Source organism: Psammomys obesus, unplaced genomic scaffold, assembly GCF_907164565.1.
Source record: "Psammomys obesus unplaced genomic scaffold, mPsaObe1.curated_primary_1811, whole genome shotgun sequence".
NCBI lineage: Eukaryota > Metazoa > Chordata > Mammalia > Rodentia > Muridae > Psammomys > Psammomys obesus.
In genome coordinates, this window is record NW_026596039.1 from 10189453 (window position 1) to 10204650 (window position 15198).

At 42.1% G+C, this 15198-nt stretch overlaps 1 protein-coding gene across 1 annotated transcript in view; it reads left to right on the forward strand.

Annotated features, from left to right (window-relative positions):
* LOC129687587 (uncharacterized) overlaps positions 1 to 14941 on the forward strand; it is a 75827-nt gene extending 60886 nt beyond the window's left edge. The window contains exons 10-14 of the mRNA XM_055622048.1: positions 7881 to 7983; positions 9232 to 9965; positions 10414 to 10475; positions 11945 to 12148; positions 13928 to 14941. Of these exons, the coding sequence (XP_055478023.1) occupies positions 7881 to 7983; positions 9232 to 9965; positions 10414 to 10475; positions 11945 to 12148; positions 13928 to 14463 (1639 nt within the window). The 3' untranslated portion in view covers positions 14464 to 14941. The remainder of the gene's footprint in view (positions 1 to 7880; positions 7984 to 9231; positions 9966 to 10413; positions 10476 to 11944; positions 12149 to 13927) is intronic.
* Positions 14942 to 15198: the final 257 nt, after the last annotated feature.

The window sequence follows — 15198 nt, forward strand, 5'->3', positions numbered from 1 at the left end:
AATGGCATTAGCTATGTTTAACTTAGTGTGAGGCTGGGGTCTTTCATAAGGAGCTTAGCATTCCTACAGAGTGTGTCCCGGATACCTTGAAACAGCTTGCCATGCCAAAGAGGAGATATGAAAAAGGTAGAAGGTTTCGACAAGATCAGAATCAGGACAGTTAGTAAATGGTGAAGTAAGGTTGCTTGACAGAATCACGTAAGAAGCTGTCAGTGGTAATTCTGAGTTTGTCCCAGGTGGGACACACAGCCAGCAAGCTTTAAAACAGCCTGATTGGGTCACATTAAGGAGCTTGTAGGCTGAGGTCAGGGTCTGAAGTAGGAGATGAAATGACAGGTTTGTATTATTTAAGAGGGGGGATGTCAGAGAGGAAATTACCTTAGAAGCCAGTGCCCACTGGCAGAGTTGAACAGTGGGGAGTAAGGATTGAAATAATTAAAGCATGTCACATGAACAAAAGAAAGAAATTTGTGGAACTGCCAAGCTTGTTTTCTAAAACTACTTCCCTATAGCAGATATGGTCCAAAGTTACACAAACAAGTTTTAAGGAACTTGGAGAAACTTCTGCTTTTCTGTCTCAAGGTCAAGGCCAGAGTGAAAACATATTTTTTTAATAAATAACAAAGCAGCTTGACAAACAAGCAGCTCTCTACAATTAGAGGAGTGTTTAATTACCTTCTCTACTTCTCCCATCCCCAGTGATTGGGTAATATATCAGGTAGGATCCTGTAGCTGAATGACCACAGAGGAATGGTGCCTAGGGACAGAGGGGTTTGGGACATCCCAAACTTGGGGGTCCACTTGAAAGGCTGGTAAAGGAAGTATTGTATCACAACTGGTAGGTAGGGGAGCTAGGAGAAGATGATGCTGTTGAGCTTGAGGTCAGGCAAATGAGTGGAGTAAAAAGGAGGTAGAGGTTCCCACTTTGGCTAAAAATCCCTTCCCAGTAAGGGAACTGGACAGGTTGGCATCAATAAAGAAGAATGAATCAAAAGAACACTTCTGAAAATACAATTAAGTGGTGGATTCTAGCAAGGCTGGCAAGGCTGTTCCCTTACCCCAACAATGGGGTAACTAGAAGGAAATGTTTGTCCCCAAAACTCCATCAGGACTGAGTAAGTGGCACTGGTGTCCACAAGGAAGGAGATGAGTCACCCTGATATCATGATAATTACCTGTGGCTCCCTGCTAGTGATGGCAGTGGTCAAGCCAAGGGAACCTGGGCACCTTCAGTCGTCTGGATAGCCAGGCCTAGGATATCAGCCAGAAGGCAATCTGGGAGTGATGCCCCCATATTATGGGAGAAACAGATGCAGTCAACACCCCCATGTTCCTCTTGGTGGCATTTTGGACATGGCACTGGTGCCTTGCAAGGGTTAGGACAAAACTGGGCCCAGTGACCTTTGTGACCACATTTAAAACAGGGACCCTATTGTCCTCATGTCTTAGGAGACAAGGGAGGCTGGGTAGTGGATGAGGCCGGTCAGATGGCCTCGGCAGCAGTTGGTATTTTTGCTTGTGGGGCTTTTTCATCTCTCCCACGGTACACCTTAAAGGCCAATGCTAAGATTTCTGCCTGTGGAGTCAGAGGTCCTCTCTCTAAGCATTTAAGCTTAGCCCTGATGTCAGGGTAACTCTGGAATTAAAAATACGTCATCAGAAGTTGCCTACCCTCTGTACTTTTGAGGTCTAGATTAGTGTGTTATAAGAGGGCCTTTGTAAGGTGCTCTTGTAATTGAGACATGTTTTCATTCTTGTCCTGAATGACCTCCTGGAGATTTTCAAATTTAACTGGCTTAAGGCAGCCTTGCAGAGACCAGCCAGGAGGCAGGTCATGAACTGATCTGGCTAAAATGCCTTCTGGGATATTATAATCCTATTATGGATCCTGGTCAGGCATCACCTCAGCCCCAACCAGGTGTGCTGCGTTTCTTTGGTGAACATCATATGCATGTGTTCTAGCCTGTTCCCAAACTCGCTTGTGTTCCTCATGTAATAGGTTATTGGCAAGAATCATGTATATATCATGGAAGGTGAGACTGTAAGATTGAGTGAGATACTACAATTCTTTAATGAAAGTAGAAGGATTAGAGGTATAGGATCCTAGTCTCTTTTCTACTTGAGAAAGTTCAGTTAATGAGAAGGGAACATTCACCCTAACTAAGCCATCTATACCAGCCACCTCCTGCAAGGGAAGAACTGAGGCTGGTTTATGCTGAGTAGAGGAAGAAGAGGGCTTTGCTATAGAGTGAGAGTGGGTAGCAGGGGGCTAATAGCTGTTGGTGGGGTAAAAGTGAGTGCCAAAGTAGAATGACTAGGACAGTCTGTTGCTGAGGAAGATGGTAAGGGTTCTGGAGAACCCAAAGAGGAAGAGGAGGAAGCATAGGAGGGGGAAGACACCAGAGGTTGGGAAGAAGCTGGAGGTTGAGAATGATGAGGTGGAGGTTCATAAGCAGGGTCAAGGGTAGAGAACTCTTGAGATTGAGACTTTATAGCTAGAAGAAGTTGGGTATGAGAACAGGAAGAACAGAGAGAAGGTTTAGAGAGGAGAAGAGAGAAATCTTGAAAATAAGATACCTCCTTCAATTTACCAGATCACTGACAGTAATTAAAAAGATCCCGTAAAATATTGGGATTTAATGTGCCATTAATTGGGCCAATTTGAACCATTTTCTAAGGAATATATAGGCCAAGTTTTATTACAGAGGCATATGAGCTAAGAGGCCTTTAAGTCAGGCTCCATGTGTAGGGCTTTAAAATTCTCCAGAAGACATCCCAGTGGGGATGCTGGAGGAACGGATGAATGGGCTGTTCCCATTGGGAGGGTAGGAGTCAGTGACCTGTCAAGGCATCCCAAGAGCAGGATTTGACCCAGTAGAGTAGTCCTACCTGATCCAGCAACTCATCAACGTTGGCCAGAAACCAGGAGCACGGTAACCTGTAGGAGACATAGTTAACCTAATGCTAGGATTTTTTTCATAGGGAAGCTTGAAAGGGAAAATCTGTGCATGTAGAGGGAAAAAATCTCTCCCAAGGGAAAAAGGAATCCCTAAGTGGAAGTCAGAAAAAAGGGCAAACCATAGGCAGTGAAGACAGTAGTTGGGGGTACCTCCGCCTCAAAGGATAGTGGGAAGTTGCCAGATGCTAGATGGCCAATTTTCCCTTACCCAGATAAATGTTTATGCCAACCAATGTGGGGAACTCACCAATCCAACCGGTGATGAATGCAGCAGGGAGCAATGAGAGCAATCTAGTTGCCAGAAAGTGGGTCTCTGGCGGATTTGGAGTGAAATAGGTTTCCAGCAACTCCGGTGGGGTGGTGGCAACCACCACACAGTATGGCCACTGAAGGCAACTATTCCCGGCCAATGCACCAAAGTTAGGATTGTGCACCAGTTACACAGCAGGTTCTCAAATCACGCCATGTGACTGGTTCCACATGGGAGGTTTACTGAGGGTAGGGGGAAGAAAAGGGAGAAGAGAAGGACAATGGGAAGAAAGAAGGTGGTCACAGAAACCATCTCTGAGCAGGGCAGGAGAGAAAAAGAGAGAGGAGCTTCAAGTTCTCTTATAAGGTGAACCAGAGCATGCACAGGTGGTTCCAGGTGGTCTGTAGGTGGCTTAACAATGCCTGATATCCGGTTTGTCAGGTCCTTTGTGGCTGGCCGTAGAGATTCCTGCTAATAGATTCCAACACCTTTAATATCTTGACAGATAGAAGACCTGACACTTGACAATCAATCAGGTGAGGAGCCAACACAAATCCATAGCTTCATGAACTTCCAGGGCACTGTCCTAAAATGGGTTTCCTAATAAAGTATCCTTGGTCTGAATGCCATCTGACTCACTGTCACTGAAATGTGGTAAGTGGGATCTGACCATGAACTCTCACCCTGTTGAGGGACCATGCTATGGTATGAGTTTGTTGAATGATTCACAGAACCAACATAAACCAGAAATGGCTACCTTCAGGGAGGATCTTTAATCCAGAGGATGCCTCCAGCGAGGACTTTCTTGTTGTCAGGGTCCCAGTGCAGCACAAAACATCACATGCCAAGAGCCAGGTACAGTATTTTGTTTAATTGATGAGCATTCAGGTAATACACTACTTCCTATACAAAATAAGGATTTCAAGACAGCTCTTCTGGCATCCCCAATTGCATTCTTTCAGTCTTTCTTGTTATTCATTTGGCTTAGCACACAATAGTCACACTGGGCAGCATTTGTACAATTTTATACAAAAGGTACCAATTTCAACCCCCAAATGAAATATTATAGAAAAGCAGAGGACAAAAATGACACCTTTAACAGAGTTAATAAAATGTAACTGATAAAAAAAATAAAATTAAAAAAAATAATAAAAGCAGATCTTTTGGAGGAGGTCATTGACAGTTGAAAAAAATGACACCTTTATATGAGGTAGAGATGGGAAAGATAAAAGGCCAAATATGTCATAGACATGGAAATTTTCTAACAGAAAATTAAGTCACTTCATACACAGTTTTATAAAGATAAGCCTTATCTTTTAGAGGAGTTGAAAGTACAGAAAAATCAATTCTACTTCAATTTTATTGATTTTCACAGTCGTATTTATTTGTATATAATAAACTTGACTGCTGGTTTTGTATTCCTCCAGGATAAAGAACTCCTGGTAAGAATTATGTCCTTGCTTATCTTAAAAAACATTTTTATTCCTTTAAAAAAATTTTTTTTTGTTTTTTAAAACACAGTTTCTCTGTCCTGGACTCACTTTATAGACAAGGCTGGCCTCAAACTCACAGAGATCTGCCTGCCTCTGAATGATCTGCCTGCCTCCGCTTCCCTGAGTGCTGGGAATAAAGGCATGGGCCACCACACCCAGCTCTCTATGCCATTTATAAAAGTCATATCCCTAAGGCTCTTGACTTGTAGTGCTTATCTCTCCTGCTTTTGTTTTAAGCTCCCTCTCTTCACAAAGCTCTTCTCTGGGTTTTGTTTTTATTTGTTATTACATTTAGTGGGTGTGCGAGCCCATGTGTGCATATGTGCTACAGTGCACGTGTAGAGGTGAGAGGGCAGTTTTGGGGAGTTGGTTCTCTCCTTCCATCAGTATGGGTCCTGGGTATTGAAGTAGGGCAGCAGCCTTGGTCACAGCCATCTTTACTCCCTGAAGCATCATCATGTCAACTGCCATTCCTGGAATCTGGAAACACACCTCTGTTTCCCTTTGAGGCCCTTTCATGCTGTCTCTGATCGGATGCTCCTTCCTTCTGATTGCTCTCCCACCTCAGGGCTCTCTCTCTCTCCTAACAAGCTCATTTCTGAAGGGTAATCTTTGTCAGCTTCCTTCCTAAACCGAACATATGCTTTAAATGTACATGTGCTTCCTAGTGCGAGGTCGATACTGTGGTGAGCTGTTTTAATTTATGCAGGAATTGGGCTGCTCTTAACATTTACAGTTATTGTGCTTGCCCTCAGTGTACCAAAGTCTTCAATACCTTATTGGCATATAAATTGTGGAGTGGAGACTACTTTGCCATAGAGGTATTTTCTGTTTCACTCAGACCTCTCAGATCACTCTAAAGCATTTTCTAAAAGGTGTTGCTATATCTTAGAAGAGGGTCATTGATTTTCAAAGCCAGAAAATCTCTGTGTACACAGCTAGCTCAAAGACCATCAGGCTTCTGTTCACTCCATCCCTTAAAGGAACAACCTGGAGTACTTAACATTCTAGGTTCCCTGAGTGCATACCTGTTAGCACCATGACCTCTGTGTCACCTACAGAGATGGACCAGCCAAATGTTGGCATTAAAGTGTGTGCCACCATGCCCAGCTTTTTGTTTGTCTCTTTACTTTTTTGTTTGTTTGTTTGTTTGTTTGTTTGAGGATAGAACTGTTAATAAGAGTCTGCAACTATCAGTTCAGTGGTATTGAAAAGATATGCTAAGGCAAAACGTAATTCCATAGCTCTATTAACCATTATACTTGAAGACTCGGAGCTTAAACTGCATCGCCGTGGACACACTTTATCCTTCAAAAGAAAGAGAATTTAAGAATCTTCCTCCGCTTGTACTCCAGACCAAAGTGATGCCCAGGATCCTACCTCCAAAACCTAGGTCCTTTCTGAACAACTTAGCTTTGTCAACTCAACACAGCCGAAAGTCATCTTAGAGAAAAACCCTCAATGAGGAATTGACCTGATCAGACTATAGGCACACCTATGAGGGAATTATGTTATTAAATGACATTAGAGGACCCCACTTTGGGGGTCCCCATCCCTCAGAGGTGGTCCCGTGAATATAAAAAAAGCTGCCTAAGAAGAGAAGGAAGGAACCAGAGAGTGAGCCAGCAAGCAACAGTTCTCAGTGCTTTCTGCCTCCAAGCTCCTGCCTTTAGTTCCTGTGTTGACTTCCCCCTGTGATGGACCTACACTAGAAATGTGAGAGGAAGCAACACTCCCTATCCCACAGTGCTTTTGGTCAGGGTGTTTTATCACAGCATGTATATTGAGTGTAGAAAATGTTCTGACTGTCAGAGAAACAGGAAACAGGAACCTGGAATTCACCCTGTTTTTGGTAAATGATTTAAACTCATTCTTCACTCTCTGTTCATGGAGCCAGAAAGACCTAGTTCATCTAATAAAACAATATCAATTCACATTACCAAAGTCTACATGACTAAGTTCCATTAAACCTGTAAATCTTTGTGGCTCAGAGAAGGAAGTTGCCTCCCCAGGAGCAGCTAAACCAACCCCATCACAAATATTTTCCTTCTTTATAGACTCCTTAGAGCCCAACTGCCCAATCCAGACTCAGCTACATAAAGTTTAAACAGTGTGTTCAAAGGTCATTGTATGAAAAATAAAAGTATTTTTATGCCTCATTTGCTAGAATATGACTTTGCTTCCATACAATAACTTTTGAATATCTTAGCCTCTGCTTCACTTTCTCACTTCACTTTGTCAACCAGATTACTGCTTGGAGTGAAGAGGCTGAATCCCACTGACAAAAAAGTAACTTGTACCTGTTCCCTGTACCGGTGATGTGTTTTGGTGAAGGAAGGCTTTACACTGGTAGCACCCTGCTGGCCACAAAAGGAGCCTCTCAGCCAAGATCATCCAGTTTCTTGAAATGACATCAAGACGAGCCTTTATAGTAAAGGTATGAAAACCACAGAGTAAAGGGGATAAATGGGTTCCTGGGGGCTACAATCCTTTGGTATAGAAACTGGGATTCCAGGGAGGAAGGTGCTTCTAAGAAGAGAGTAACTTTTGAGAGATAGGTAGTTTTGTTTGAGAGATATTCAAGCAAAATGATTTGTTCTTCAGCCCAAAATAATTCCTGGGCTGACATCCACCATAGGTAATCTGACAAAAAAACAAACAAAAAAAATCGGGGCTTCAGATCAAAGACAAATGTTCATAGAAACAGTGTTGGAAAGTATGTACAGCCTCAAGATTGTTAAAAAGAAAGTAGTAGATATGAGAACCAAGGTAGTTCTTTTTAAGGGTGAGAGGTGTTAGAAGCTGGACCATATGAAGGCTGGTGGAACAGCTTCTGTTAGAAGTCCACATTATCCTTAGAGTCAATATTTGTGAAGTGTTTCATCTGCTTTTTTGCAAGTAAGGAGAGAGAATATAGATAATGTCACAGCCTGGAGGACTCCCAAGTGTGAGTGTCCTGTCTACTTCAGATTCTTGGTATCTTCACTAAGGTTGGGCTCCAGAGAGCAAACGGAATGGCAGCAGCTGCTGGAGGGCAGGGGCAGCTGGGAAGGCCAAGATGTCATCTTGGGAATACTTAACTGAGGAGCAAAATAATCAGGGGCCACGAGTGTGCCACATCTTTGCATGGTTTCCTTTATGCTTCTTTTTGTGATGGGCTTCTGTGATTGTCTTCTAGGGTTCTAATCATGAAAATGATGGCCAGTCGTAACTCACTGTGGGTGCTGCTGTTTATAGTGATCTTCTTGGTCTCCTTTACAGTTTTCAGAAACCCTCCAGAGGTAGGAACTGAACTCGTTTTCTGTTTTACTTCCTCTTGTGCATCTAGGAAAGCATAAGTCAAAGACCTGCTGGTTGCGATGGAGATGGGGGGTGTTCGGTGGCTTCCCAAACAACATTAATGAACCAATGTAGCTGACTACTGTTTAACACAGCAGTGTGTGAGGAAAGGGCCCAACTCTTCATGTGTAAGCTGGGATCCAGGGCAGAAGGTACTTCCTGCAGATAGGACATCATGAGGGACGGAAAGCTTTATAAGGCAGCTTTCTCTCTCTCTCTCTCTCTCTCTCTCTCTTTCTGTGTGTGTGTGTGTGTGTGTGTGTGTTTAAGGCAGCCATTCGTGTGTGTGCTTCCACACAACATCCTATGCTGCTTACATGTGAATGATGCTATTATTTCACAACATACACAGCCTGTTTGTACCTGTTTTAAAGAAGCCTGTGTAGGAAATAATATATTCATTTCTATGTATTGAAATGGACCTGACTCTTAAAAATTGTGGTTAATTGCAAATGGGAAACATTTCCCTCCTCCAGTACCAGGCTGTCTAAATGTCTATTCAAACGTTTATGTATTGTTTCCAACTGCAAAGCTTTTAAGGTTTATGTTTCATTTTGTTGCTGTTGGCTTTCTTGTTGCTGTTGTCTATTTTCTCTATTTCACTGGATGCTTCTCTGCTTTGGAATGAGGCTTTTGGTAGTGGTTCCTACTTGCTTTTATGTGTTCTTTGTAGAATTTTGTTCACAATTTATTATCATCTACACAAGAATTGGGTTCATGCAAACTACTTTGCCTTTACTGAAAATTCTAATTAAAGATTGATGGCAATAATCTGTCTTATTATTACTTTATTTGACATGTTGGAATATTTAAAATACCTTTTCAAATAATAGAGACAGCCCCAATAAGTATTTGCCACTAGGAATTGAAATTTGGTTCTCTTTAGCAGCAGCAATCACTGCTCAGAAATCTCTCCACCCCCATCACATCACCACCATTTTGAAGAAGATCCTAGCTCAGGCTATTTGGGGTTGAGTGGGTTCTCCAAAATAAGTCATTGGAAACCAGAGTAGCTCTGACAGTTTTTAAACAAAGCTGCCCGTGTATGAAACATATATGACCACAAGATCTCAGTGGTATATGATTTTTATACCTCTCATATATAAAAGACAAAAGTTGGTTAACCTGTCAGAACTCACATTAAATCGCAACTTTTCTTTTGTTTTCTATCCTATTTCTTGCCCACTCAGTTGTGGGCGACGTTCAAGTTGCCTGTGTCCTTCAATCGCTGGAACTCGGTCATGAACTCCTCATGCCCTACAGTGCCTCTGAACCCACCAGTTTCACCAAAAGAGACAGAGCTGAGAGTCAGGGAAGTCCTAGAGAAACTAGACAAGCAGATTCCTCCCAGGCCCTTCCCCCACCTCAACACCACCACCAGTGCCAAGCAGAGCACAGCCAGCATCCTCAAGCCTCGAGACAAGTACTGCGTGGGGGACCAGCTGCATGTGCTGCTGGAGGCTAGGGATTACCTGGGACGCAGAAAGGAGTATGGTGGGGACTTCCTGAGGGCCAGGATGTCCTCCCCAGCCCTGAAAGCAGGCGCCTCTGGAAAGGTGACAGACTTCAACAATGGCACCTACCTCATCAGCTTCACTCTGTTCTGGGAGGGCCCGGTCTCCCTGTCTGTCCTTCTCATACACCCCAGTGAAGGGGTGTCAGCTCTCTGGAGAGCAAGGAGCCAAGGCTATGATAGAGTTACCTTCACTGGCCAGTTTGTCAATGGTGCCTCTCAGGTCCACACTGAATGTGCCCTGATCCTAAACTCAAGTGTCGAGCTGTGCCAATACCTGGATGCCCAGGACCAAGAAGCTTTCTACTGTGTGAAGCCTCCAGATGTTCCCTGTGCTGCCCTTACCCACATGCAGTCGAAGAACAAGGATGTTTCCTATCTTAGCCAGCAGGAGAGGAGCCTCTTTGTAAGGTAAATAATGATCATTTCACATTAATGAGGGGGAAAATGGTAATTTAGCCTGCAGGGAAGTACATTAACTTAGGGACTCAAAAAGCCCTTTAATATGGGAACTAGGAATTCATTTGGGGATAGTATTCATTCTCCAAGAGTCCTCAGAATTTTAGGATAGAAAATCCTTATCAATGAGCCTCAAACATGAGTTGAGTAAAAACGAAGAGAATGTGTGTTCTAATATATTCTGTGTCTCAATACACTGCATTGAATACATACTTTGGTTCCTGGTCTCCTGTTGGCTAAAAAAAGTAAAATAAATGATAGCTTACTTAATGCTCTGAAATTTTAGACAGGGAAATTGGCTTATCACCAAGAACTCACAGAAGAAGTGACCAATCTGGATTCCTAAACTTTAACTGAGTTGAGGCCACTGCAATTTAATTTCTGTATTTGTCTCTTTAAGGTCAAATATAGGTGTGGAGATTATGGGAAAATCCAATGTGATTACTGTCTCCAAATGCAACAGTAAGTGCTGTGGTTCTGTGCTGGTGGGCGATGTTAAACACTGGACCTATTTAGAGGTCCTTCTCTATCTGTTGGTCTTGGTCACTATCTCAGTTCGTACAAGGCAGCCCAAGGTGCAAAGTCGATAAGTCAATGAATGGTTGTAACCACTAGCATTACAATCTTTAGTAACACACCTCTCCAAAACCTACTCATCAGATAGATGGTCACCTATGCATCTAACACAAGAACCTTCAAAGGGTAAAACTCCCTCCCAAGTTTTAGCTGGTTCTTTATCCTTCCCAGCCCACCCAATCCTCTCTCACTATCTTCATTTCTCCCTAGAGTTAGCACTTAGATGTCTCCAATGCACCATCCAGGAGTCAATTTTTTACTGCTATTACTCTCTCCTGGTTCTTGGAAGTTTGTTGTTGTTGTTGTTTTTTTTTTAATACAAAGAACACCCACATGTGTATTAACTACTTTTCTTGCTTTTTTAGCCCTAGAAGAGCTCACAAAACCCACCTAAACTGATTTAAGGCATCAGTATCATTGTCTCTCTAGATTGATCATGACAAGCTTGCTAATTGCTAAGAGAGTTTTCCACATTGGGGGAAAATGTGTTTCTGGTTGCAGAAGTGATATGCAGTGCTTTACCCAGCACTCACGAAAACCAAGGCTCCACCCCACCCCCCAGCATCACATAAGACTCACCCATAATTTCCAGACTCTAGAAGTGGAGGCAGGAAGATGATGCACTCAAGGCCATCCCTGGCTACACAGCAAGCAGAAGGCAAGCCTAGGCTACATTAGACCTTGTCTCAAAGACATACACAGACAGAAGTACAGAGGAAGAGAGAGAGAGAAGCTGTTAAAATACCACTTCAATCTTTTGCAGCAATGAATAATTGGGACCTGACCCTGCTGCCTCACCATGGTAGCCCGCCAGTCAGTCTCTTCATTACCAAGAGACTGAGGTTGAAGATCTGGGTCTTCCTGGACCCCCAGGCTTCTTTCTGGTACACAGCTATTATCAATGCAGCTTGGCCACTTTCCAAGTCAGGTTCATCCTGCCTTCATCTCAGAGTTCATAGTTTCATGGTGATGACTAAGGCACTGTGAGAATGTCTGGCAAACTCAGAAGCAAAGTGGGCTAAAAGGATGGGATAGGATGTTCTCATCATATACATGACAAAGCTAACAAATATTTAAATTTTACTTGAAGGCCTTTTTTTATTCTGAGGGGGAAATAACCCCATGTATTTTCATAATAAACACTAATAGGTATCACTGAAAAGACCCACACCAGAGGAAAGCTTTACTGAAAATAAATATTCTATTATGGAAAATACTTTAGTAAGCTCTTTTACTGTCACCGCCACCTACACACCTCTCAAAGGGTTTTTTAAAAAAAATATGGAAGGCACTTACTAATCAGGGATGAATAGAGTGTTGTTTTAGAAAATCCTGTCTTGCTGATTCCTTGGCAGAAGCGGCTCCAATGAAAGAGAAATGCAAGTTCGGGATGGCATCTGTAACCCCTAGTGGGTATGTCTGGAAGAACACCTGGAATCCGGCCTCCTGCAGTTTGGCTCCCATCAAAATCAAAGACTGCCTGCGAGGAAAATTCATCCATTTAATGGGTGACTCCACACTCCGCCAGTGGATGGACTACTTCAAAAGCATAGTCAACAGTATGTTTCAGTATAACTTATTCACATCTCCTTCAGGAACTATGTTTTCATTTCAAAGGGAAAAAAGAATAGAGAAGATGCCTCCTCTTTGCCATAGGTCTTAATCACAAACCACCAGCATTAGTCACAAAACTTTCCTATCATTCCCCTATGTTCATTGCCCCTAGTGTTGTTTTTGATGAAATAAGATAATGGAGAGAGATTATTTAACACATTGCCAGGCACACTAATACATAGAAAGTAGCCAGAGAGCAACAGCAATTGGAACTGTTACCACCAGTTAGTATCAGAGTTGGGGCTGGACTCCAGTACTAAAAACCCTAGTTTCAACGCTGTGTTTACTAAGTCAAGAATGCACCAGTACTAAGTCAGAATGTAGTGTTCCATCTGATCTAAACTGTGTATTAAACCATCACTTCCCACCCTTCTATATCCTCTGGCCCTGGCTCTTGTCACTAAAGACAAGGTTGAGCTTATGACTTAATATGAGGCCAGTCTTGTGGTCTCCAATTCTAAAAAACTGATCCTCTCGATGGAAAGGTGAAGTTGTTGGGACTAGGCTCTAAATTACAGAAGGACTCCCAACACAGAGGACAGATTAGATCATGATTTCTGGTAAACAATTACTTTGTTTCTCTCAGCTGCAAATTCAAGATTCTAGTGACAGCCTTTACTATCACGTAGTTTGATACTGTAGTTTTTTTTTTTCTTTAGATAAATTCAGCATTCTGAGGCTGTGAGTGGCCTTCCTCCTCAGCATGTAAGTGCTAGTGGGAAGGCATCTCTTGTGAAACATTAAATTCTGTAGCCAGAGTGTGCTTTGGAAAAAAGAACTGAAGTTAGCTGGAAGCAATGGATAGACTAGTTCTACCAGCATGTGTGTTTTGCAACCTCACTCACTGGCTTAAGACTTCCAGCCCTGCCCTTCCCTGCTAAGACAGAGCTCAGACAGGGCACTGTGGTCTCGCACTACATATTTTCTCAGAAGCTGTAGCAGCAAAACAGCTCACCTTGCTGTTCTGATAAGGCTCTAGTTGGCACAATGAAACATGGTGGGACTTTTTCTTGTCCTGTTCACCTTGTGCTCACTTTCTTATTTTCAGAGCTGTCCGAATTAGGGGGTGGGAGGATTTTAATTGCTCTTTTGGTCACAAACCATAATCTTGAACAACTTGGCATCTTGTCTTTACTATAACATGTCAAATACATAGATATATAGGTAGATGGATATAGATACATGTGAATATCATGGAGGGGAGTGGCTGTATCTGCCTATATAAATGCTCTGTAAAGGGCCACAAATAAGTGATCATTTTCCTGTCACTTGTGTAGATGAGATACTTGGTGCTATTCCATTGACAGGGAAAGAAGAACACAGAATAAAGTCTTAGATTCATAAAGCCGTTTCAAAGATGTACTTGGATTCTTTTTGCTCATATCAATAGCCTTCCCTATCTATCCTCAGATAAGGTCAGGGAAAAGTTAACAAGTCTTGCACAGACAGCAGGTACACAGCTGTGAACCTCATCTTCCAGTGAAGCTGAGTTAAATGCCAAAGCCATGCCCTGAACAATTCAATCTGAATGATTGTAGAAGAGCAAAGTGCATTATCATGAAAGTCTTTGGACTCTTAGAGTAATTTTCAAAACTACTCCTTAGTCAGATATGATTGATTTATAGGACTCTAAACACCAGATCTTTTTTTCTCCTGTATTTGTCGCTAGTTGATCTTTGTAACTGTATTCTCCTTTTGTTTTGGGATTGCCTGTTTGCTGTCAGCACTGAGGTCTGTAGATCTGCATGAGATTGGAAAACTGAAACACCAACTTGCTGTGGACTTGGATGAGAAAATCAACATCCAGTGGCAAAAACATGGTTACCCCCTTATTGGATCATTGGTCTACTCTGTTAAAGAAATAGAGAACATTGCACGGATAATTGACAGAACTGGAGGAGAGAAAAACACAGTCATCGTCATTTCTCTGGGCCAGCATTTCAGACCTTTTCCCATTGATGTTTTCATCCGAAGGGCTGTCAATGTTCACAGAGCTCTTCAGCGTCTTCTTCTGAGAAGCCCAGATACTATGGTTGTCCTCAAAACAGAAAACATCAGGGAGTTGAGCAGTGATGTGGAAAGATTTAGTGACTTCCACGGTTACACCCAGTATCTTGCCTTAAAGGATATTTTCCAGGATCTCAATGTGGGTGTCATTGATGCCTGGGATATGACAATTGCATATGGCACAAACAATGTCCATCCACCACAGCATGTAGTCGGAAGTCAAATTGATATATTCTTAAATTATATTTGCTAGGGAACACACAACTCTGAAAGTCACTCAGTGAACTTAAAAGATACAGTGAATCCTGCTGGCATGACAAATGCCAGGATGTCCCTGGACATATTATCAAGAAGATAATCTGTACTATGGTCCACCCAGTTCAACCTAAAAAGCCATTCCTACACTGGGTTTCTGCTTAAAGTTGAAGCTCAAAAGAATCAGTGAAAGATTTGACCTTTTTATTAGAGTCATGTTGCTCTTTATCAGTTGGCAGTTAGGATCCTTGTGATGAGACCTCCCTGTTGCTATGAATTCAAAACGATGAATTTTGATAAAATTCTTAAAGGGTCTTTGATTCGATTTGTAAATATTTTGTCAATAATTTTTATATTCGTTGTCATCATGGAAATTGATCTGTACTTTTATTTCTTGGTATATCTCAGAATTTGACATCAGGCCAAAACAGATTTCAAAGATTGACTTTGGTAGTATGCATTCTGCTTGTAATTGGTGGAAGGTTTTGAGAAGTATTGGTTAGATTTTCTTTAAAAGTGTCATGGTATTCAACAGTGAGTCTGTTGAGGCATGGGCTCTTTTTGGAGAGAGACTTTTAATTTCAATCTCATTGTTTATTATAAATCTGCTTAAATTGTTTCTATTTTGTAGATTTAATTTTGATAGGTCATATGCATTTAGAAGTTTGTCTTTCTTCTAGGTTTTCCAGCTTGTTAGAATATAATACTTTTAGATAAATGAATATAGAATATT